The sequence below is a fragment of the Helianthus annuus genome, chromosome 17, assembly GCF_002127325.2.
Source record: "Helianthus annuus cultivar XRQ/B chromosome 17, HanXRQr2.0-SUNRISE, whole genome shotgun sequence".
NCBI classification, from domain to species: domain Eukaryota; kingdom Viridiplantae; phylum Streptophyta; class Magnoliopsida; order Asterales; family Asteraceae; genus Helianthus; species Helianthus annuus.
In genome coordinates, this window is record NC_035449.2 from 104,335,361 (window position 1) to 104,359,987 (window position 24,627).

Here is a 24,627-nt window from a genome sequence, read left to right on the forward strand (position 1 = left end):
TGATTGATAAAGACCCTCTTGATGCTAGTTTACGGCAAATGGAGGTTCAATGTCTTCATGAGTTTCAATCAGCGGCATATGATGAGGAGAGCTTTCTGAAACAAAAGTCTAAGGTGGAATGGTTATGTGCTGGTGATTCGAATACAAGTTTCTTTCATAATATGGTGAAAAGCAGGAATGCAAGATGTAAAATTCATAGTATTCTGGATGCTTCGGGTAATCGGTATGATGGAGATGGTGTTGTGAATGCGTTGGTTTCTCATTATTCTAATTTTTTGGGTGTGGAATACCCGGTTGAATCGGTAAGCTTGGAGGATGTCTTCACCAATGTTCTCTCGGCTAATGTTGCGGGTTATATGGTGCGTCAGGTTACCCGTGAGGAGGTTAAGCAGGCTATGTTTAGCATTAGTGAAAATAAAGCCCCAGGCCCTGATGGGTACACTTCAGCGTTTTTTAAGCATGCATGGGATATTGTGGGTGACGAGGTTACTAATGCGGTGTTGGATTTCTTTGATAATGGTCAACTGTTGAAACAAATAAATCATACGATTCTGGCATTGATTCCTAAGAAAGATACGGCGGATTCAGTTTTGGACTATCGTCCAATCTCTTGTTGCAATGTTCTGTACAAGTGCATAAGTAAGATTATTACGGATAGAATAAAGGGTAGCCTGGAGTCGCTTGTGGGGATTAACCAATCCGCCTTTGTGCCGGGTAGGAAAATATCTGATAATATCCTTCTCACTCAAGAGCTCATGCACAACTACCATTTAAATAGAGGTCCTCCGAGATGTGCTTTTAAGATTGATATTCAGAAAGCTTATGACACGGTAAATTGGAGTTTTTTGGAGATAGTTCTTCAGCGGTTTGGTTTTCATAATAAGATGGTTAAGTGGATCATGACATGTGTAACCACGGCTTCGTATTCGGTCAGTATTAATGGTGATATCCACGGTTACTTCCCGGGGAAACGTGGCCTTCGTCAAGGGGATCCCATGTCGCCTTACTTATTCACGCTTATCATGGAGGTGCTCTCTTTATTACTTCAAAAGGCGGCGGAATCTTCGTTTAAATTTCATGCTCACTGTGCTAAGCAGAAAATCATTAACGTCTCATTTGCGGACGATTTGTTTATCTTTGTAAATGGTGACATCAGCTCGGTTAACAAGGTTAAAAATGCTCTTGAGTTGTTCACTAGTATATCCGGCTTAGTTCCGAGCCCTTCAAAGAGCACGGTTTTCATGTGCAACGTTCCTCCATCGGTTCGTCAGCAGATTCTGAGTGTTATGCCCTTTCAACAAGGTAATCTTCCTGTTCGGTATCTTGGGGTTCCGCTTATTACCACTAGGCTGAATTTTAAGGATTGCAAGATCCTTGTTGATCGGTTGGAACATAAAATCACGAGCTGGATGAATAAATCTCTGTCATTTGCGGGTCGGCTCCAACTTATAAATTCGGTCCTCTCCTCAATGCACATATACTGGGCCTCCGTTTTTATTATTCCTGTTCGTATCATTCATGATCTAGAGAAAAGAATCCGAAGATTTTTATGGAATGCGGGAACTGATAGTAGAGTTCGAGCGAAAGTGGCTTGGAAGGATGTTTGTTTACCCAAAAAGGAAGGTGGTTTAGGCATTCGTAGTATTGCCGATGTCAATAAAGCTTTAATTACCAATCATATATGGAGTATTATCACTAAACGGAAATCTTTATGGGTAAGTTGGATTCACTCTTATAAGCTGAAAGGCAAGTCTTTTTGGGATATTCCGAGTCGAGGAAACATGAGCTGGGGGTGGAGGAAAATCCTCTCCATTCGTGAGTTGGTTCGACCGCATGTTTGGTTTACTATTCGAAGTGGGACTCAAACAAATGCATGGAGTGATAATTGGAGTGAATACAGCCCGCTTAGATCCTTTATTACGCCGAGACACATTGCCAATGCAGGTTTTAACCTACAGTCTTCTGTTGCGGATCTGATTGATGATCACTCTCAATGGAAATGGCCTCAAGCTTGGAATGACTTGTACCCGGTTTTAATTAACTTACCGGTTCCGACTCTAGATCAAAATATGGAGGATAGAATCAGTTGGAAGGATCGGGAAGGAAACAAGTGTAGCTTCGGATCTGGGGTGGTGTGGGATTCTATACGCAACAGGGATGGAATCGTTTCGTGGGCAAACATGGTGTGGTTCGCTCAATGTATCCCGAGACATTCGTTTCATATGTGGCTTGTGTGCAAAGATAAGCTAAAGACGCAAGACAGATTGGCGGCATGGGAAGCAGGAAGCGAAACTAACTTAAGGTTAATGTGTTGTCCTCTTTGCAGGTACGGCCGGGACTCGCGTGATCATCTTTTCTTTCAATGTTCCTATGCGTCTAAAATTTGGAACAATGTAAAGACAATGGTGGATTTGGATAGTGTGTCTGATCAATGGAGCTCTATTATGGTATGGATGGCTCAATATGCTGATTCGAAGACGTTGGTTCATGTTATTTGCAAGATTCTTATAGCAGCATCTTCGTATTTTATTTGGCAAGAGAGAAACAACCGATTATTTTCTCAAAATTGCCGAACTCCCGAACAGGTGGCGCAGGTGATACTTCATACGGTCCGGTTAAAAGTGATGGGGTTCAAAAAGGACAGCAATCCGGGGAACAGGAGAGTTTTCGAGAAATGGAAGATCTCTACAGAGAATCAGCTAAATGATCCAGGCTAAATGAATTAACTAGAGTCTTGAGTTGTCTAGTTTAGTTGTGGCCGTTTTTGGTTTTGTTGTTCTGGGTTGTTTCTGTAGTTGGTTGTGTTTGTTTTTGGACTGCCTAGTCTTGGTATGCCAAGTCTAGTAGTGTGTGCCAATTCTTGTCACACCCTGTTTTGTTTTTTGATGATATATAAAATTCACCGGGGTAACCCTTTACCCAAAAAAAATGTTTAATAACAGTCAGTCATGAACCTTGTAATTTGTCTTGCTTTGTAAACCATTTGAAAAACGATAATATCAGATGATATGTATAGATAAGTGTAAGGTTAAACGAGTAACCAAGTAAAAGGAGTTGAATAAGATAAGTTGTTTGTAAAAATAATGTCTTGTGAAGAGTATGTTATTTGTGTAAAATGTAATGTGTCTAAACTGAAATGACTTAGATAACGCTACGATATGTAATATTATACAAGCATTTATATATAGGAAGTACCAGCGGCGTATCCACCATGTTTGTATCATATTACATACGCCACGTTAGTCTAACCATTTACCCAAACCATCCACCATGTAAATTGTTCATGTATAAATCAATTGTCAAGTGTTATTGTGTAAACCATATCGAAATGTCTATGTTCAATGTAAACCACCAAGTATGTATATCAATGTCAAAATGTTTATGTTTAATGTAGATCATGTAATGTGTACCCAAAATATATCTTGTATGGTAAGTGAGATGTATCAACTAAACCATATGTGAAGTGCACAAAACAAGGTATTGAAGTAAAACATGGTTTAAATCAACGTTATGTTTTGTGGAACAATGCATGCTCTACTGATATAAACATTTATGCGGTATTGTGAAATATGCATACATCCAAGCCTTGAGACTATGGCGATAAACCCTTAATCAAATTAAAGGTTTATCTAAGTTACGTATATCGAATTCGGTCATTCCTTCCAATCCAAACAAACCCAGGATTTCAGGAACGGGAGTTGTCAATTCCTATGGTACCACTACCTACTAACGAATGGCGTAGCTAATGTTAATGAATGTATTGTTCCATGTTTAAACAAACCAAATGTCATACCAAAATGAAGGCATGTGATGTAAACAATTGTACTAAGTATGCACACAATGGGCATAAATAGCATGAAATGTAATGTAAAGTACGCACACAATGGGCATACATAGCATGAAATGTAGTGTAAAGCAATGTACTAAGTACGCACACAATGGGCATACATAGCATGAAATGTAATGTAAAGCAATGTACTAAGTACTCACACAATGGGCATACATAGCATGAAATGTAATGTAAAGCAATGTACTAAGTACGCACACAATGGGCATACATACCATAAAATGTAATGTAAAGCAATGTACTAAGTACGCACACAATGGGCATACATAGCATGAAATGTAATGTAAAGCATGTACTATAATGTACTAACGAACATAGCAGGTTTATGATGTGAAACATGGAAAGCATGAAAGTAACAAGTAGGCACATGTGTTTCACCCCAAAACAGTTTGGAAAACAGTAAAAGAGGGGGTTCAATGTACTCACATTGACTCCTCGAAAACATGTAAAAGATGGGGTTCAATGTACTCACCTGAGATTGCTTTGAATTCCTTGTGTAATAATCACACAATGCTAGAGATCACGGGATATCAAACGGCACCTAATAGGTAGCCATATTAATATACCGGACCAAAATCGGAAGGATCGGATAGTATGCGGGTTCGTAAACCATACGAGTATGGAGACTCGTGTAATATGGTTTAACAAAGCCTACATACTAAAATGAAACCTAACCTAAGTGCTTGCGACCCATTACGACCCGTTTAGGTAGCTTATGCTACCTTAATGCGTCGTTCGCGTAGAACGCGTTTGGAACGCCTAACATCGTGACCACAAGGTATAACCTCGGAAGGTTACAGCTATGGTCACCTAATGTGTTTGGTCGGATCCTAATTATCGACCAAATGGGTCGGGTTCGAAAGTATAAGCGATGGTTTAGATCGCTTACCTTACGACCCTATACATGCACTAAACTAAAAGTGACGAGCTAAGCATGTTAGAACATGCTTAACTAAGTTTAGAAAACAGGTTTGGCATCAAAACAAACGGCTTTGATGCTCACGAGTAGTTTGGTTACAAAATACGCAAGAATGCGCATTTTGGACGAAACTACGACTCGTCACTGAGCCTAGATAACGTGGTAATCAGTAGGTATAGTCGCCACGGACTATAACCATCGTGATCACGCTCACGTTATGAAGTTCCATGAACTTCGTGTTGACCATAGGCTGGTCACACAGAAAGTCAAACAAAACTTTGACTTTCGGACTCGAAAAGCGAATAAAAGAACGAAAGAATACTTACGGAGGGTCCCCGAATGCTAATCTAGATCAAAATGGCTCAGGTATGAAACAAAGGTTCCAACTTAGAGCTCTTGATCAGATTTTTGTGGGTTTTACTCAAAAGGGGGGGGGGTATTTATAGGAAAAGTAAAGCCGTTAGGATCATTTCTTGAATATCGTGCCACGATCTTAAGCGTACACTTGTCACAAAGTTGTGGTGGCTCAAAATGACCCTTAACTCCTGAAATGGTGAAAGGGCATTGCCCTTTGGGATGTTTGAAAGGCCAATCTTAGCTAGAAAACAAAATTTTTGTTACTGAAGGGGCCATGCAGCCCGCATCAGGATCAGACAAAACTCAGGCGGGCCGCCTGGGCCTGTCTGATCTGCACATACGTTCAGAAATGGCAGTTTTGGTCCCTGTTGCGTATTTAAGCCATTTCCGACACTTCTAATGCCCGTAAAGCCAACTTTAAGGCCCTAAAATGATGCCTAAACATTGTGGACATGAAACATGCTCGAAGATATGTCGGATGTTAGTTCCTTTGGCCGTACGATCGCGATGTTCGCTTAATTACGACGGAATGCGCATAAGCGCGAAAGACAATCCAAATGACGCGACGAATGGATTTTTCTCATGCCAAACACTAAGGCATAATATTAGGATGCTTACATAAATTTTTGGATGTCCGGATATATTCAGAACGTAAGTTATGCGCGAAAGTGCAAACTTGTGCACTTTTTGACACTTTTAGTCCCTGAATGATCCAAAAGTTTATCTTAGCATACCAAACCCCTCAAAGCCTATTTCTAAGCTATGTAAAGGATATTTATGGTATGTTTAACCTATGGACATGTTCCGGAATGTTCGTTACGGTTCAAATTGGCATACTTTTGCAGTTTGTCAAGTTTAGTCCCTGTAAGCGAATTAACTTGTTTTTGCCATACCAAGGCCTTCAAAACTTATTTCTAAATTATGTAAAGGTTATTTAAGGTATGTTGAGTATATGTGGATGTTCCGGAGTATTTGTCGCATTAAACTGAGTACGTTTACGCACCAGTTTGCGTATAATTCTCCAGAAAGTGATGTAGAGTTTGAAATTGAACAAAAGTCAAAACATGAAAAATGTAAAACACAACCAAACAAACGTTGGGATAAAATAACATTGTTTTATTGATAACTGAACTGTTCACAATAATTAAAAGCACAAATGTTACATCTACTACTAGCGTCAAACAACATAAAATAATCATAACAAAACAAGTTCCATAAATTTTACACTATTAGTTAGTCTTTAACCACCAAGTTCATTTTCTTTACAAGACTTTAAACTTTGGCCTCTAGTGTTTATGATTTTTACCCGTTAAATCTCTTATTAACCACTTTAAACATGAACAAAAGAATGTTTAAAGACACTTACTACTAGCTCGAGGCTAGGGAAGAAACTAGACGAAAAATGGGTGGTTAATAGCGTCGTAGAGAGGTCCTTGTGATTCCGTAGGCACCGAGCTTGTTTGTAGGAACTCTAACACACTTGTATGTAGATGGAATTACCTTATCAATGTTTGAAAGTGGGTGGAGGTGGTTTGTGGTTCTCGGCCGTAGGTAGCAAAGGAGGGAAAAGAAATGCAATTTTTTTGTTGGTGAGTTTAGTGAATGAAACATGACTTTATGGTTTTATTTATAAATCATATTAGCCATTAACCAAAGTGTAATATGTACCCTTGATTCTAGGCAACATAGAATAAAATAATCAAAATGGGTGTGTGTGTTCCCTAGAAAAAAAAAACGATCGGATGGGGTGGTGGGCATTTAGTTGGAATTCTTAACTAGATAGTTTAGTGCTCTAGTTTGTTAAATTAAGTGATTAATTAGTTACTATAGAGTTATAATTTATAACGGGTGTTAGGGTATTCGGGGACCCTAATTAGCTCAGAAAAAAAGAAAAATAATGTCAATGTCAATATTTTAGTGTTCTGGGTAAAGTCCGGTTGTTCGGTTGGATATTAATCCGTTAAAGTGCTAAATTACACTTTTTAGTGACTTTAATGTATCCTTTTGTAACACTTATGATTCCCGACACTTAGGGAAATATTCTGACTGAAAAATTATATTTTCTGCATAATATTCGTGTGCTAAAAGCTGAATTATTGCTGAATTATACAAAATTCTGCACTTAAAGTGCGTTTCGGGTGCTTTTTAGTGCTTATTTTTGCTTCCGGAGAGTATAACTATTAAACCCTTGCATGTACTCTCGGGTTTTTATGTATTCTTGTCGTTGGACCTACACCTAGGCCCTAATTCCAACGTCTGACTGCTTTCTGCAGTTCTGCTGACACAGTGTGTCTTACCGGTGAGTTTACTACTGTTTCTGACGCAACGCTCTCGTTTATGCATAAAGCAATATTTTATAGTATACAACGTGCATGAATTCACTTGTTTAGCATCTAATCAGTCAATGTTGACATTTAAGCACATAATTGTAATCATTAAATAGTAATTAAAGTGTACGGAAGTTACCGGTTTTGTGCCATTTGTCACAGTCTCCCCCGTTAAAAGAATTTCGTCCCGAAATTCAGACTGAACTAACTCTCGCAAGAGTCTTTTTGAATAGGTGGGGATACTTTTCCTTGAACTGGTCTTCGCGTTCCCATGTGTATTCGGGCCCATGCTTAGAGTTCCAACGTACTTTGACAAGTTTCACACTGCTCCTCCTGGTCTTGTTGACTTTCCAGTCAGTAACCTCAATGGGTTGTTCTGTAAATCGGAGGGCGTCATCAATATGCACTTCATCCGCAGGGATGATCACGTTTTCTTGTGTTGGACTCTTCTTGAGGTTGGACACATGAAACGTATCATGTACTCCATTAAGTTCTTCCGGTAACTCCAACTTGTACGCCACGATACCAATTCTTTCCAAGATTCTGAATGGTCCGATGTATCGCGGATTCAGCTTCCCACGCTTTCCAAATCTTACTACGCCTTTCCAAGGTGAGACCTTTAACAACACTTTGTCTCCCACCTCGAATTCTAATGGTTTACGTCTTTGATCAGCGTAGCTCTTTTATCAATCTCGAGCCGCCTTAATGCGTTCTCGGATTTGCGTAATCTTGTCGGTTGTCTCTTGTACAAGCTCAAGACCAACCATATGTTTGTCACCAGCGTCTGCCCAACATAAGGGCGATCGGCACTTGCGGCCATACAGAGCTTCGAATGGCGCGACCTTTATGCTTGTATGATAACTGTTATTGAAGGAAAACTCAACTAACGGTAGATGAGTATCCCAGCTGCCGCCTAGATCCATGACACATGCGCGAAGCGTATCTTCCAATGTTTGTATAGTCCGTTCGCTCTGGCCGTTTGTCTGTGGATGGAATGCCGTGCTTAGATCTAGTTGAGATCCAAAGGCTTTTTTGGGTAAAGGGTTACCCCAGGTGAATTTTATAAATCAACCAAATAAGTACAAGGGTATGTCAGAGTGAGCATACCAACTAGGCTTGACATACCAAGACCTAGGAAACAAAACAAACTACAACCACTAACAAAGCCAAACAGAAAATCAACCAGACAACACAGCCCTAACACATCAAAACAATAAAAAACCGCCTGCTATATCTAGCCTGGATCGATCTCAGCGTCACTAGGAACTATGTTCCACTTCTTCAGCCATCTCTGATTACTCGCACCACTTTTGAGCTTGAGCCCCATCAGCCGTAGCCTAACAATTCCCTTGATCTTCTCCGAAACGACCTCCGCATTTACCTTGTTGTTGGAAAACAACCGATTGTTCCGCTCCTGCCATATAAAATTAGTAGAAGCCGCAATGACTAGCTTCCCTATTATACATTCCGTCTTTTTCGAACTCGCATTTTGATCCAACCAACCCATGATAGATTGCCACGACCCATCAATGTCTTCCATGTTCACCATAGACCTGACCGTAAACCATACTTGCTGAGCAAAGGAGCACCTAAAAAATAGATGGTCTCTGGAATCCCTGTCTGTCATGCATAGCGGACAACACATAAGCCTCAGATTGGTTTCACTCCCCGCCTCCCAAACTGCTAACCTATCCTGAGTCTTGAGTTTATTCTTGATGACCAACCATAGGTGAAAAGAATGCCTTGGAATACATTGGCTAAACCAAACCGCGTTAACCCACATTACCGGTTGTTTCCGAGAACGAATGTTTTGCCACACCTCAAGAGATCTAAATGGCCTGTTGGTACCATCCAAATCTTTCCAAGTCGTGCTATCGTCTAGACCCTGAATCAATTGAGGAACAGTCAACCCAATTAACACTGGATAAATATCATACCAAGCGCTCGGCCACTTCCATTGGCCATTTTCATCGATAATATCCGCAATAGAGGAGTTAAGCTGAAAACCCGCGTTAGCTATATTACGAGGGGAAACAAACGAATTCAGCGGACAAATCTGGTTCCACTTATCACTCCAAGCATTGGTCTGTGCACCACTTCGGATAATTTGCCAAATAAATGGCCGAATAGTAGCTCGAATTGCCAAAATTTTCCTCCAACCCCAACTAATACTACCCCTTGGCTGAACATCCCATAAGCTTTTGCCATTAAGTTTATGAGAATATATCCATTGGACCCAAAGAGACTTACGTTTAGTGAGGATACCCCAGACATGGTTAGCCATTAGAGCTTTGTTAACATCAGAAATGCTCCGGATCCCCAAACCGCCCTCATCCTTCGGTAAACATACCTCGGCCCAGGCAACTTTAGCTTTTGCCCTCCCTTGATTAGTAGCATTCCACAAGAAACGACGCATTAACTTCTCCAGCTCATTTGTGACTCTAGAAGGGATAATGAATACCGAGGCCCAGTAAATATGCATCGAAGACAGGACCGAAGTAATTAGTTGAAGCCTCCCAGCAAAAGATAGCGATCTATTCACCCAACTTCCTATCTTTTTCTCCACCCGATTAACTAACGGCTTGCAATCCTTATACATCAATTTAGTAGATATTAGCGGCACCCCCAAATACCTAACGGGCAACGTTCCTTGGTTATACGGCATAACCTGAAGGATTTCCTGCTTGACATGTTGAGGAACGTTGCAAAAATAAACCGTGCTCTTAGCTGGACTCGGCTTAAGCCCCGAGGCATTAGTGAACGTGTCAAGGGCATCCCTAACCCTCTTGACCGAAATGACATCCCCATGCACAAAAATAAAAAGGTCATCCGCAAACGCCACATTAATAATCTTCTGTTTCACACACTGGGCATGAAATTTAAACCCCGTCCCCGTGCATGCCCCACGCTGAAGGAGCAAAGAAAGAATTTCCATAACCATCGTGAACAGATAAGGAGACATAGGGTCACCCTGTCTTAGCCCCCTTTTACCCCTAAAGTACCCATGAAGGTTACCTTGGAGACTTACAGAATATGTGACTGAAGTAACACATGCCATAATCCACCCAACCATTTTAGCATGGAACCCGAAACCATGCAGAACGCTCTCCAAAAATGCCCAATTAACTGTGTCGTAGGCCTTTTGAATATCAATCTTGAATGCACATCTAGCTGGCCCCCGGTTCAAATGATAGTTATGCATTAACTCTTGAGTCAGTAAGATGTTATCAGATATCTTCCTTCCCGGGACGAATGCCGATTGGTTTATGCTAACCAGCTTATCCAAACTACCTTTAAGTCTATCTGTGATGATCTTGCTAATACACTTATACAAGACATTGCAACACGAAATAGGCCGATAATCTAGCACTGAATCCGGAGTTTCAACTTTAGGAACAAGAGCCAGAATCGTATGGTTAAGTTGTTTGAGGAGCTTACCATTGTCGAAAAAATCTAATACCGCATTAGTAACCTCATTGCCCACAATATCCCAAGCACTTTTGAAAAACGCCGACGTATACCCATCAGGCCCCGGGGCTTTGTTCTCCGCAATACTAAACATAGCACTTTTTACTTCTTCCCGAGAAACATGTCGGACCATAGCACTCGCCTCATTAGTATTTTTTTTTTTGGGTAAAGGGTTACCCCGGTGATTCTATATATTCACACCCAATAAAAAACCAAGTAGTGTAGGGAGTCTACACTAGTTCAATCATGGGACATGCCCCATGAAAGTAGAAACAAAGAAATCAACCAAGAAAAACAAATCAAACTGAAACCGAACCACTAGACTACAATCTAGACCAAACCAATGAAAAAAACACAAATTACTCAGCCACCATCATCTACAATGTCGTTGCCATGAATCTCCCACTCCCTCCAAAGTCTTCGCACATTTTCCGTTGTCTTCAATCTCGCACCCATTAGCTTGTATCTAACCAAACTAATGATATTTTCACTAACAGTCTCTGGAGGACGCATCCGATTCTTGAATATCCTGAAATTACGCTCCTGCCAAATAACATAAGCACATGCCGCCACCAGCAGCTTCGCAACATAATCAGATGCTAACTTTGATTTGGACCGATCACGAAGCCAATTGATGATATCCTCCCATTTAGGTTGAACCGTACTCATGCCCACTTTTTGCCTCACGATATACCAAACTTTCGTGGAAAATTCACATTCGAAGAACAAATGGCTATGAGAGTCATGATTAGCATAGCAAAGCAGACAACACATCATATTCATCGTCTTTCTACGAGAGATATCCCACTTAAGAATCTTATCCTGCGTGAGAAGTTTACCTCTCATAATCAGCCACATCAAAAAAGCATGCCTCGGGATACATTGGTTAAACCAGACAATAGTGCACCAATCTATTTCTGTACCTTTGAAACGAACCGAATTCCAAGCCTCCGAAGACGAGAAAACACTTGTGTTATTACCATCACGCCACATAACTCTATCAGGATTATTCGGCCGGATATTGACATGATCTAGCTGAATCAGAACAGGAAAGAGATCCCTCCAAGCAACCGGCCACTTCCACTGACCGTTGGCCTGAATGTCAGAAACCGAATCCTCTAACCGGAACCCAGCATTTGAAATAACTCTTGGCGAGATAAATTCCCCAAGCGGCCCAATGTCACTCCAACGGTCGTACCAAGCCGAAGCCAAGGCCCCATTGCCAATATCAATCCAAAAGAAATCCCTCAAAACCGGACGAAGATTAAGAATCTTACGCCACGAGTAGCTACACGAAGAGGGCATTTTGGCAATCCAAAAGCTCTTACCTTTTAACCTGTAAACATGAACCCAATCCACCCACAAAGACTTCCTCCTCGTAAGAATACTGCAAATGTGATTAGCCATAAGGGCTTTGTTTACATCACCGATACGCCGAATACCCAACCCCCCTTCATATTTAGGAAGGCAAACTGCTTTCCAAGCAACTTTAGCTTTGCCTTTCTGGAATACCATATCTTGCGACCACAAAAAATTTCTCATCTTTGCCTCCAACTCGAGAACAACTCTATTCGGAAGCATAAACACAGAAGACCAGAAAATATGCATAGACGATAACACAGAAACAATTAGCTGCACTCTACCTGCGAAAGAGAGAAGCTTATTTCTCCAATGCATGATTCTTTTGTCTAATTTCTCCAACAGGACGTTACAGTCTCTATATAACAAACCCGACGAGATAAGCGGGACACCAAGATACCGCACAGGCAAAGAACCCTCCTTAAATGGCATGATACTCAGAATAGCACTTTTAATATAACTTGGAACATTACAAAAGAAGACAGTGCTTTTCTGATTATTAGGGAGGAGACCCGACATCTTCGCAAATGTAGAAATAGAGTTCATAAGGTACCTAGCCGAAGCAATCTCCCCTCTAGCAAAGAGAAACAGATCGTCTGCAAAACAGAGGTTGATAATTTGGTGCTTTTCACATTTATTATGGAACTTGAAGGATGAGTCAATCCTTAACGAATGATGCAAAATGGCCGTTAAAACTTCCATAACAAGAGTAAACAAATACGGGGAGAGAGGATCACCCTGACGAAGCCCACGATTACCTTTGAAATACCCATGCACATTGCCATTGATACACACAGAATACGATGTAGTAGAGACACATACCATGATCCAGTTCACCATCAAATCATTGAACCCAAAACCAAGGAGGATATTTTTGAGAAATTTCCAGTCAACCGTATCATAGGCCTTTTGGATATCAATTTTAAAAGCACATCTTGGAGGGCCGACATTCCTATGGTAATTGTGCATCAGCTCTTGGGTTAACAAGATGTTATCAGAAATCTTCCTGCCAGGAACAAAAGCGGACTGGTTTATACTAACAATATTAGCTAGAACCCCCTTCAGTCTATCCGCAATGATCTTGCTTATGCACTTGTAAATGACATTACAACAAGCAATCGGCCTATAATCCGTAACAACGGATGGTGAAGGAACCTTAGGCACAAGCACAATAAGGGTATGATTCAACTCTTTGAGCAAATGACCGGTGTCAAAAAAATCAATAATAGCCTTAGAAACATCATTCCCGACAATAGGCCAAGCACTCTTGAAAAACTCCGCTGTGAAACCATCCGGACCTGGCGCTTTATTAATACCAATAGAGAACATAGCCTTTTTGACTTCATCTTCAGTCACTTGTCTGATCATATGAGTAGCAATCTGAGGATCCAATATTTGCGTGAAAAGGTCCGGAGCCGGACTGGTCGACGTATCTCCATTGCAGCCCAAAAATTTCTCATAATGATCCACAAAGGCATGTTGAACTTTATCACCTTCAAAAACGACACCTCCCGAATCTCTAATAACATCAATACGGCTATGGTGATTCTTACATTTAACCGAAGAGTGAAAGAAAGCCGTATTATTATCCCCAGCCCTCAACCAATCGACTTTAGATTTTTGTTTCAGAAAGCGTTCCTCATCCAACATAGCTTCTTGAAGTTCACTAGTACTAGTAGCCTCTTGAGTCCGTAAACTTTCATCATTCGGCTCCTTGTCAATTAGATTCTGCAGATTATCTAGCTTATCACGAAGGCTTTCCACTTTTTTATGTAAATTACCCTGCTTGAATAAAAGCGCCCTGAGAGGAGTCTTTAGAAGTCGAAGCCTTTTAGCAACACAAAACTGATGAACACCTTGAATTCTCGTCTCCCAAACCCTCTTCACAATCTCCATAAATTCTGGTTTGTAAACCAAAAAGTTAGCAAATTTAAAAGACCGCGGCTTCAGGATACCAGCATCAGGAATAGATAGGACGCAAGGACAATGATCTGAAAGCCGATACGGCTGAAAGATAGCAACTGCACTCGGGCATTGGGTTACAAATTGCGTGTTCCCCAGCACTCTATCAATCTTCTTAAGCAACCCAATCCCTTTCTTAGGCTTTTGATTCCAAGTATAATGCAAACCTGACCTTTTGATATCGAACATCTCAATCTTATCTACACAATCTTGAAACTCTTTCATACTAGCAGACACGGTCGAGGAGCCCATCGACTTATCTTCTAGATTTAAAGCAGAATTGAAATCACCCAAAACAACCCAGGGATTATTCCCGACAAACACTTTATGTAAAGCCAAATGATGCCATAATTCCCTTCGAGTAACATGATAATTAGCGGCATAAACAATCGAGCAAAAGATCATTTTCTTATCCAGCTTGAAAAAAAGTTGTAGGTGAATAACCTGATCCGTCTGAGATAATACCATGACATCAAAAACAGCTGGGTTCCACCCAATAATAATCCTTGTACCTTTTTTACACCGAGCACCATTAGACGTCCAATCCCATGAGCGAAAAATCGATTTACAAATGTGACCAAGTTTGCTGACATCAACATGCGATTCTAAGATAGCACATAAGCTCAAACTATAATCCTTGACTGCCTGACGAACCTCCGTTTGTTTCAGAGGGCGGTTCAACCCCCTAATATTCCATGAAGCAATGCTAACCATTGATAACATTCAGAGAAGGAGTGCTTGCCCCTTGTGGATTATCAGGTTTTAAAGTCCCACTAACCAGAAAATCATCGGTTTCATTATAAATTTCCTCAACTTCGTCGTCATCCGAACCATAAGGATCATCTCTATTTCCCACCCGTTCAGCCTCATTAACTAACTTGGAATCATTCAACACATCAAAAGGATTAGACGAGCTAGCCCTTGGATCAGATTTGCTACTACTTCCGCTAGCTTTAGAGGAGATAGGTCGGTATTCAAATTTTTGTTTCGGTTTAGACATAGGGAATCCTGTTCTTTTGGCCGCTTTTTTAGAATCAACATCCATAAACCCATCCTTGTCGATCATCGGTTTCTTTGAAGCCTCTTTATTCTTAGACACTAGTTGAGTTTGTTGAACTTTGCCAGGAGCTTTTGTGACCTGTCTGATCTGTTTCGGACAAGTATTATCATTGTGACCAAAAATTTTACAATAAGCACATCTATGAGGACACCATTCGTATTCAACGTAAACTTTCTCCTTAACAAACCCTTCACCTTCCAATTCCGGAACAGCAATAACAACTTCCTCTTTGAAATCATGCTCAGCCGAGACCTCCACTAAAGCTCTCGCAAAACTGCTCCTCCCCCAAGAGTCAAGGCACATAGAGGTAGTATACTTATCTAGTTCCAATGGAGTTCCAACAGCCGTCGCAATCATGCTTAACCCATCCTCCGTATATGCTGCAATTGGAACTTCATGAAGCTTAACCCAAACTTGAACATTCTTGACTTCTTTCTTTTCCAGTTTCGAAGACGGGGACCATATATTAAGAAATAAAGGTTGTGAGCGAATAATCCACGGACCCTCCTTCATAACATTCTTCATACCAATCTCGTCAGCAAATTTAAAGAAGAAAAAACCATTAGCGTTCATCATCGTTTTTTGAAGGCCAAACCTCTTCCAGTTATTCCGAACATAGAATTCAACCACCGGGTATGCAACACGATCACCTAGAAAGTAACCATATAGAGTGTTGGCTAGTTTATCCTTAACAGTTCTAACGGATTCTTTAGGTAAAACCACATCACAACCTGCAGGCCCAGCCGGACTCGTAAGAGCTCGAAAGTTAACTTTCTTATTAGTAGATACCCCAACTGACTCAGCATACGATAATGGAGATTTACCCAAATCCAATCTGCCACTTTGAAAACCCTCGGACCCTAGATTCTCCAATGGATTAACAGGAACAGTAACCTTAGTTAATTCGTCAATAATATTAATCTGCTTCGGATCAGATTGAACAGTTTGCACCGTACCCCTCCTAGGCAGCAGAGGGTTACCATCAATGTTCACCACTCTACTCGCTAAACCCTTAACCGGTAAAGGTGGCTTACCTCGATCATCCTTAGCAATATCATCAGACTTTGAGAAGATATCCATTAGACAGCAGACAACTCTCCCTTTAGACAGCAAAAGAAACAACCATGCACGCAAGAACCCTAGAAACCAAGAAACCCAGCCGTACGTAACTCACAAGAAACCCTAGAATAGCTTGACGATAAAACAGAAAAGAAAACCCTAGATTCAACTTAATCCTTCCGCTAACTAGTTCGAATCAGAAATATTGATGAATCAATACTCCGATGATCAGACTGTTATACGAAAATCATGAAGAAAAATCCAAGGTAGGAAGAGGGTGCAAGATCGCCATAGCTAGAGAGAGAAACTAGGGTAAAAAAAAAGAGTTGAAACTCCACTTCGCCCCATTAATTCCCAACTCCTCAAAATTAATAGTCGAAACATGGTCCTCTCGACCCAAAAACCTTTCATAATGCTGGACAAGGGCGGTAGGCACACTATCTCCTTCTAACCGATTGCCTTCTACATCTCGAATAGACTGAATAGCGCTCCGAGCATTCCTGCATTTAAGCATGTTGTGGAAAAATTTCGTGTTCGAATCACCAGCACACAACCACTCAACCTTAGACTTTTGCTTTAAAAAACATTCTTCATCATAAGAGGCCGTTCTGAACTGAGCAAGACAATCTGCTTCCTTCTCTCTCAAACCGACATCCAACGGGTTCTCATCGATTTGTTTCTGAACAACATCAAGCTGCTTTCTAAGCTCCAAAACTTTTATATGCAAATTACCTTGATTGAATAAAAGTTGACGCATAAGCGGTTTCAGGTTACGGAGCTTCTTAGTTACCGAAAACATGGTAAAACCCTCTACCTGTTGTGACCATATCTTCTCGACAAACACCCTAAAATCCGGCTTAGACGTAATAAAGTTTGCAAACTTGAAGGGTTTTTGTCTCTTAGTGACCGAGTTGACCAAATTAAGGATGCACGGAGTATGATCCGAAATCCTGAACGGATGATACCGGACAAAGGCTCCCGGGAGCATATCAACGAATTTTAAATTACCCATAACCCTATCAAGCTTCTTTAGTAAGCCGATGCCCTTCTTTGGTTTCTGGTTCCACGTAAAGTGCAACCCATGACCCGCAATATCAACAAGCTCTGTATGCTGGACACAATCATGAAACTCTCTCATACCAATAGAACTCGTTGAAGGCCCATTTAAAGAATCATCCACATGAAGGACCGAGTTAAAATCCCCCATGACCACCCACGGCTTATCTTGACAAAAATTGCTGTGCATACATAGATTATCCCATAAGCATCGTCTTTCCTGATACGTATTCTTAGCATACACAAAAGAGGCGAAGAATGACGCACTACCATTCTTCGGACATAATTGAGTATGGATAACTTGCTCCCCACTAGACAATACCATAAGATCCACAACCTCCATATTCCACCCTAAGATGATTCTAGTACCACGATCACACACATCACCATTCGAGGTCCAAGCCCAATTACGAAAAACAGCTTTACATACCTTAGTCAAATTTGTAACATCCACATGAGATTCCAGAATAGCACAAACAGCAGACCGATTTTCAGACAATAGCATACGAACCTCCTTTTGTTTCAGGGGATGGTTCAAACCCCTTATATTCCATGAAATCAAACTATCCATTTAAACCGACAACACCGGGGGTGCTTGCCCCCTCAGAAATTGGACGTTTTTCATGCCTCATGAACTCCGATGATTCTGTTGGCATTGTTTCCACAACCTCATCCTCTGACAACTCATGATTACCACTATCATTTCCCCTACTCGGCCTCTTCTCATGCACCGACCCATTACCACTCTCCGACTCCCCCGGGATATCAGATAGCACCTCAAACGGATTTCTAGTAGCAACACTTGTTCCCGCCTTATCTGCCACGTTAGGATTCCCACTAGCGTCCGACGTACCATCTTTCGTACCTGATGAGCTCGCACCCAAGTTCCCTACCTTCGGCCTATACACAAACCTGGCCTTTTGCTTCTTTGGCATAGTCCCCATTCGGGCCGTTTTCCTTTTGTCCGTTATAAATCCCTCATCATCTACGACAACTTGCTTGGCTTTAGTTACTATATTCTTAGGGCATGACTGGTCATTATGTCCAAAAACACAGCACACCGAGCAACGCTGAGGCTTCCACTCATACTCGATCTTCACCTTTTCAGTAATATATCCCTCCTCATCCAGCTTCGGAATGGCGACCGTAATAAATTCCTTCAACTCAGTATCCGCATTCACCTCAATCAGGGCCCGGGCAAAGCTACTCCTCTTGAGACAAAGCGTCCATCTCTGTCTGAAATAATGGAGATTGGCACTCCATGACGTGCCACAATTTCCTTCAAATATATCTCTGCCAGCTTTCCAGTGCTATCCTTTTCTCGGATTGGTAGGAAATGCGCAGATTTCGTTAGCCGATCGACTATCACCCATATCATATCATGCCCTCTAGGGGTCCTAGGTAACTTCGTTATGAAGTCCATCGAGATTTGTTCCCACTTCCATACGGGAATCTCTGGTTGTTGTAGTAGGCCAGACGGTTTCTGATATTCAGACTTAACCTTAGCACAGGTCAGGCACTTTCCAACATAGACAGCAACGTCGCTTTTGAGTCTTGGCCACCAATAGTATTTTTTTAAGTCTTGATACATCTTGTCCGACCCTGGATGGATCGAGTATCTTAACTTGTGCGCTTCATCAAGGATGACTTCTCGTAGGCCACCATAAACCGGTGGAGTTGAATACTGCATGTGGAGGGAATAACTCGGCGGCGATGAATGCTTCCCATGCAAACTCTAGTGGAGTATCGAACTTAAACCCTAGCACGGCCGATAAGGGTGTCTTGGGCAATCAGCTTGGTGTGCAAGGAAGTCAGAATGTTCGTAGGGATTCAGGTAAGTCTCTGATATCTTACGCGGATTCTATTTGGGTGTCTAGTGCCAGAAAGGTCAATTTTAGAACGCTTGCAAGTCCGGTAGAGCAGGAGGGTTGTGATGTAGTTCTGCCGAAAGAATCTGTTAGGGTTGTTAAAGATAAGCTTGCTAATACGTTATATGGATACTTTCTTGGTGATCGTGTTGCCTACCCGGTAGTCGAGTATTTCGTGAGGAATAACTGGAAGAAATTTGGCCTCCAAAAGTCTATGATGAATGCTAGTGGTTTTTTCTTCTTTAAGTTTGCTGATGAAAATGGTATGATGAATGCTATGAAAGAAGGTCCTTGGATCATTCGTTCACAACCGCTTTTTCTTAATGTATGGTCTCCATCTTCGAAACTGGAAAAGAAGGAAGTTAAAACTGTGCAACTTTGGGTTAAAATTCACGAGGTTCCTCTTGCGGCATATACAGAGGATGGTTTAAGCATGATTGCAACGGCCATTGGTAACCCAATAGCTTTAGACACGTATACTACCTCAATGTGCTTAGATTCTTGGGGTCGGAGCAGCTTTGCGAGAGCTCTAGTCGAAATCTCGGCAGACAATGACTTCAAAGAGGAAATTGTGATTGCAGTTCCAGATTTGGAAGGGGATGGGTTTGTTAAGGAAAAGATGTATGTGGAGTACGAATGGAGCCCTCATCGATGCTCTCTTTGCAAGGTCTTTGGGCATAACGATGGGGATTGTCCGAGGCAAATCAGGCAGGTTACGAAGGCTCCGGCCATTGTTCCAAAAGCTCCTAAAGTTCCTAATTCTAAAGGGCCTTCGAAAAAACCAGCGGTAGACAAAGACGGGTTCATGGATGTGGATGCTAGGAAAACGGCAAAGAGAACGGGGTTTCCGGTTAACAAACAAAAACAGAAATTTGAGTACCGTCCGGTTGGGTTAAAAACCAGTGGAGAGCCTAATAAATCAGCCCCAACGTCGAGTTTCTTTTCAAATAACCCCTTTGACGTGTTAAATGATTCGAGGAATGACCATGAAGCTGGTGGAAGCGGAGTAGGGGATATGAAAGATGATTCGGACGATGACGAGGTCCAGGAAGTCTACAACGAGACGGATGATTTTCTTGTTAATGATGCGAGGAAACCTGTAACTAAACAAGGGGCAAGCACTCCTTTTTCAGCGGTTAATAATGGTTAGTCTTGCGTCATGGAATATAAGGGGGTTGAACCGCCCTCTGAAACAAACGGAGGTTCGACAGGCTGTTAAGGATTATAGTTTGAGTTTGTGTGCAATTCTAGAGTCGCATGTTGATGTTAGTAGACTGAGTCAAGTGTGCAGATCTGTGTTTCGCTCATGGGATTGGACGTCTAATGGAGCTCGATGTAGCAAAGGTACTAGGATCATTATAGGATGGAATCCAGCTGTTTTTGATGTTATGGTGTTGTCTCAGACTGATCAGGTTATTCATTTACAACTCTTCTTCAAGAAAGATAACAAAATAGCTTTTTGTTCGGTTGTTTATGCGGCTAATTATTATGTGACTCGAAGGGAGCTATGGCACCATCTTTCTATGCACAAAAGTTTTGTTGGCGATAATCCATGGGTTATTATGGGAGATTTCAACTCAGCGTTAAACTTAGAGGATAAATCGGTGGGGGCTTCTTCGGTTACTCGTAGTATGATAGAGTTCCAAGAGTGTGTAGATGATCTCGAAATGCTTGATATTAATCGAACCGGTCTTCATTTCACATGGAGTCAGAAGCCGAAAAAGGGAATTGGTTTACTAAAGAAGATTGATAGAGTTCTCGGTAATACCCCCTTCGTAACCAAGTTTCCGAATGCTGTTGCTTTTTTCCAGCCGTATCGTCTCTCGGATCATTGCCCGTGTGTTTTAAAGCTCCCAGATGCAGATATCTTGAAACATCGGTCATTTAAATTTGCAAATTTTCTTGTTTTTAAACCTGAATTTCGTGATATTGTGAAGAGGGTGTGGGATACTAGAATAAATGGAGTGCACCAGTTCTGCGTTGTTAAACGTCTTCGGCTTCTAAAGAAGCCTCTCCGTGCACTGTTATTTAAGCAAGGTAACTTGCATAAAAAAGTTGAGGCTCTCCGAGAGAAGCTTGATGTCATTCAGAATTCTATTGATAAACAGCCGGATATTGCGAGGCTTCGGGTTGAGGAAGCTACTTTAAGTGCTGAATAACAAGAAGCCTTATTGGATGAGGAGCGTTTTCTGAAACAGAAATCCAAGGTAGACTGGTTGAGAGCTGGGGATATGAACACGGCTTTTTTCCACTCATCGCTTAAGAGCAAAAATCATCGTAGCCGTATAGATGTTATCCGTGATACTGGGGGTGTTATCCATGAGGGCAATCAGGTTTATCAAGCTTTTGTTGATCATTATGAAAAGTTTTTGGGTTGTAGGGGCGATACATCACTAAATCCGGCTCCGGATTTATTTACTAATGTATTGGACCCGAATATTGCTAATCATATGTGTAGACAGGTTACTGAAGATGAGGTTAAGAATGCTATGTTCTCTATTGGCATTGACAAGGCTCCTGGTCCTGACAGCTTTACGGCAGCTTTTTTCAAGAGTGCGTGGCATATTGTTGGTAATGATGTCTCAAGGGCTATTATCGATTTTTTTTGACACGAGAAATCTTCTCCGAGAGTTAAACCATACTCTTATCGTGCTAGTGCCAAAGGTTCCTTCCCCATCGGTTGTCACTGATTTCAGGCCGATAGCTTGTTGTAATGTCATATATAAATGCATTAGCAAGATTCTTGCGGAGAGAGTGAAGGTGGCTTTGAATAATATTGTCAGCATAAACCAGTCTGCGTTTGTCCCAGGAAGGAAGATTTCTGACAATATTCTGTTAACCCAAGAATTGATGCACAATTATCATAGAAACTCTGGTCCCCCAAGATGTGCGTTTAAAGTTGATATCCAAAAGGCCTATGATACAGTTGATTGGAAGTTCCTTAAAAATATCTTGCTTGGCTTTGGATTTAGTAACAAGATGGTCAATTGGATCATGGTGTGTGTCTCTACTGCTTCGTACTCTGTTTGTGTAAACGGTAATGTACACGGGTATTTCAAAGGTAACCGGGGGCTTCGTCAGGGTGATCCGCTCTCCCCGTATCTATTTACTCTGGTGATGGAGGTTCTCACGGGCATTCTGCATCATATGATCAGGATCGACTCTTCATTTAAATTTCATAACAAATGTGAGAAGCAGCAAATAATCAACTTATGTTTTGCTGATGATTTGTTCCTGTTTGCTAGAGGGGAAATTGCTTCGGCCAGGTGTATTATGAATTCTCTCTCTGATTTTTCTAAAATGTCGGGGTTGGTGCCTAGTATCCAGAAAAGCACGGTGTTCTTTTGTAATGTCCCAAGTTATATAAAAAGTGCTATTCTGAACATTATGCCGTTTAAGGAGGGATTCTTGCCTGTGCGTTATCTTGGTGTGCCCCTAATCTCTTCAGGGCTCGTTTATAAAGACTGTAGTGTTTTGATGGAAAGCCTTGACAAACGAATCAAGCATTGGCGAAACAAACTGCTCTCGTTTGCTGGAAGATTGCAGCTCATTGTTTCCGTCTTGTCTTCTATGCACATTTTCTGGTCGTCTGTCTTTCTTTTGCCGAATAGAGTCATTCATGAATTGGAAGCAAAGATGAGGAATTTTCTGTGGTCCCAAGATGTTGCGTTCCATAGAGGTAAAGCGAAGGTGTCTTGGAAAGTCGTTTGTCTTCCCAAGTATGAAGGTGGTTTGGGAATTCGGCGATTATGGGATGTAAACAAAGCTCTCATGACTAATCATATTTGGAGTATTGTCACGAAGAGAAATTCATTGTGGGTGGAGTGGGTGCACAGCTACAGGTTAAAAGGTAAAAATTTCTGGATCTCAAAGATTATTTCGAATAGCTGCTATTCTTGGAGAAAACTTCTTCAGCTTAGACCGCAAATGAGACAATATTTTTGGTCGGATGTCGGAGATGGTACTAGGACCTCGGCTTGGTATGTTTCTTGGTGTGAGCTAGGGCCGCTTGGGAATTTCATCTTGCCTAGAACCATTGCTAATGCAGGTTTTCGGCTTGAGGATTCTGTGTCTCAAATCCAGTTAAATGGAGAGTGGAAATGGCCGGTCGCTTGGAGGGATTTATTCCCAGTCCTAATTCAGCTAGATCAATTCCACATTACTCCGAACAAACTTGACAGAGTCATGTGGCGAGATGGTAATGATAGGAACGATTTTTCGACCTCGTGTGTGTGGAATTCGATTCGGTATAAGGAAACGGAAGTGGAATGGAGTACTATTGTCTGGTTCACTCAATGTATACCGCGGCATGCGTTTCTCATGTGGCTGATCATGCGAGGTAAATTACTCACGCAGGATAAGATTCTAAACTGGGATTTATCTCGTCGGAAAAATATGAACATGATGTGTTGTTTATTATGCTATGCTAATCACGATTCCCATAGCCATTTGTTCTTTGAATGTAATTATTCGACAAAAGTTTGGGATATGGTGAAACGAAAGGTGGGCATGGATTCGGTTCAACCCAAATGGGCAGATATTGTGGATTGGTTGATTATTCGGTCCAAATCTAAGCTAGCTACGGATTATGTGGCTAGAGTGGTGGTTGCGGCTACGGCTTACATTATTTGGCAGGAGCGCAATGCTAGGATTTTCAAAAACCAGCTAAGACCTCCAGAGACTGTTGGTGCTCATATTATACAATTGGTTCGATACAAATTAATGGGTGCGAGACTGAAGAATACTGGTAATGTTCGCAGGCTTCTAAGCGAAAGGGATGTTCATGGCAAAGAGATATTGGACGATGGTGGCTAACTAGTTATTGAATTGTATTTTGTTTTTTCCTAGTTGTCAGGCTAGTTGTTTTTGTGTTGGTTTTGTAGTTGCTTGAGTGTGGTGTTTTTGGCTTACTTTCATGGGGTATGCCTCATGATTGAACTAGTGTAGACTCCCTACACTACTTGGTTTGTTTTGTTTGTTGATATATAAAATCACCGGGGTAACCCTTTACCCAAAAAAAAGTATAAGGCTCCCTCTTCATTTGGCGTCATGTACTTCAATGCACCCCAGAGGTATTCAGCTTTGCGGTTTTCCACCTTAAGGGCTTCTTGTTAATCGTGACTTGAACTCGAACCAATCCTATTTTTGATCAAAGCAGATTTAATGGCTTTTCTCTGGTCCTCTAGGCGATTTTGGCGACAACACTAGGAACCCTAGTTCTTGATTTCTTCCTTAATTCCAATTGATCTGGGTTAGGTATTGGGGTGTTGTCGATCCTTCTGAGTAAGGTTCTAGACTTCAATCCTGGTTTCTAATCTTTTGAAGTTGTTATTAGGGTTTCGTTT

At 41.4% G+C, this 24,627-nt stretch overlaps 1 protein-coding gene across 1 annotated transcript; it reads left to right on the forward strand.

Annotated features, from left to right (window-relative positions):
• Window positions 1–19,127: 19,127 nt before the first annotated feature.
• LOC110924693 lies at window positions 19,128–21,441 on the forward strand. The gene is made up of 2 exons (XM_022168687.1): window positions 19,128–20,427; window positions 20,534–21,441. The coding sequence occupies exons 1-2, from the start codon at window positions 19,128–19,130 to the stop codon at window positions 21,439–21,441; spliced, it is 2,208 nt and encodes a 735-aa protein (XP_022024379.1).
• The last annotated feature ends 3,186 nt before the right edge of the window (window positions 21,442–24,627 follow it).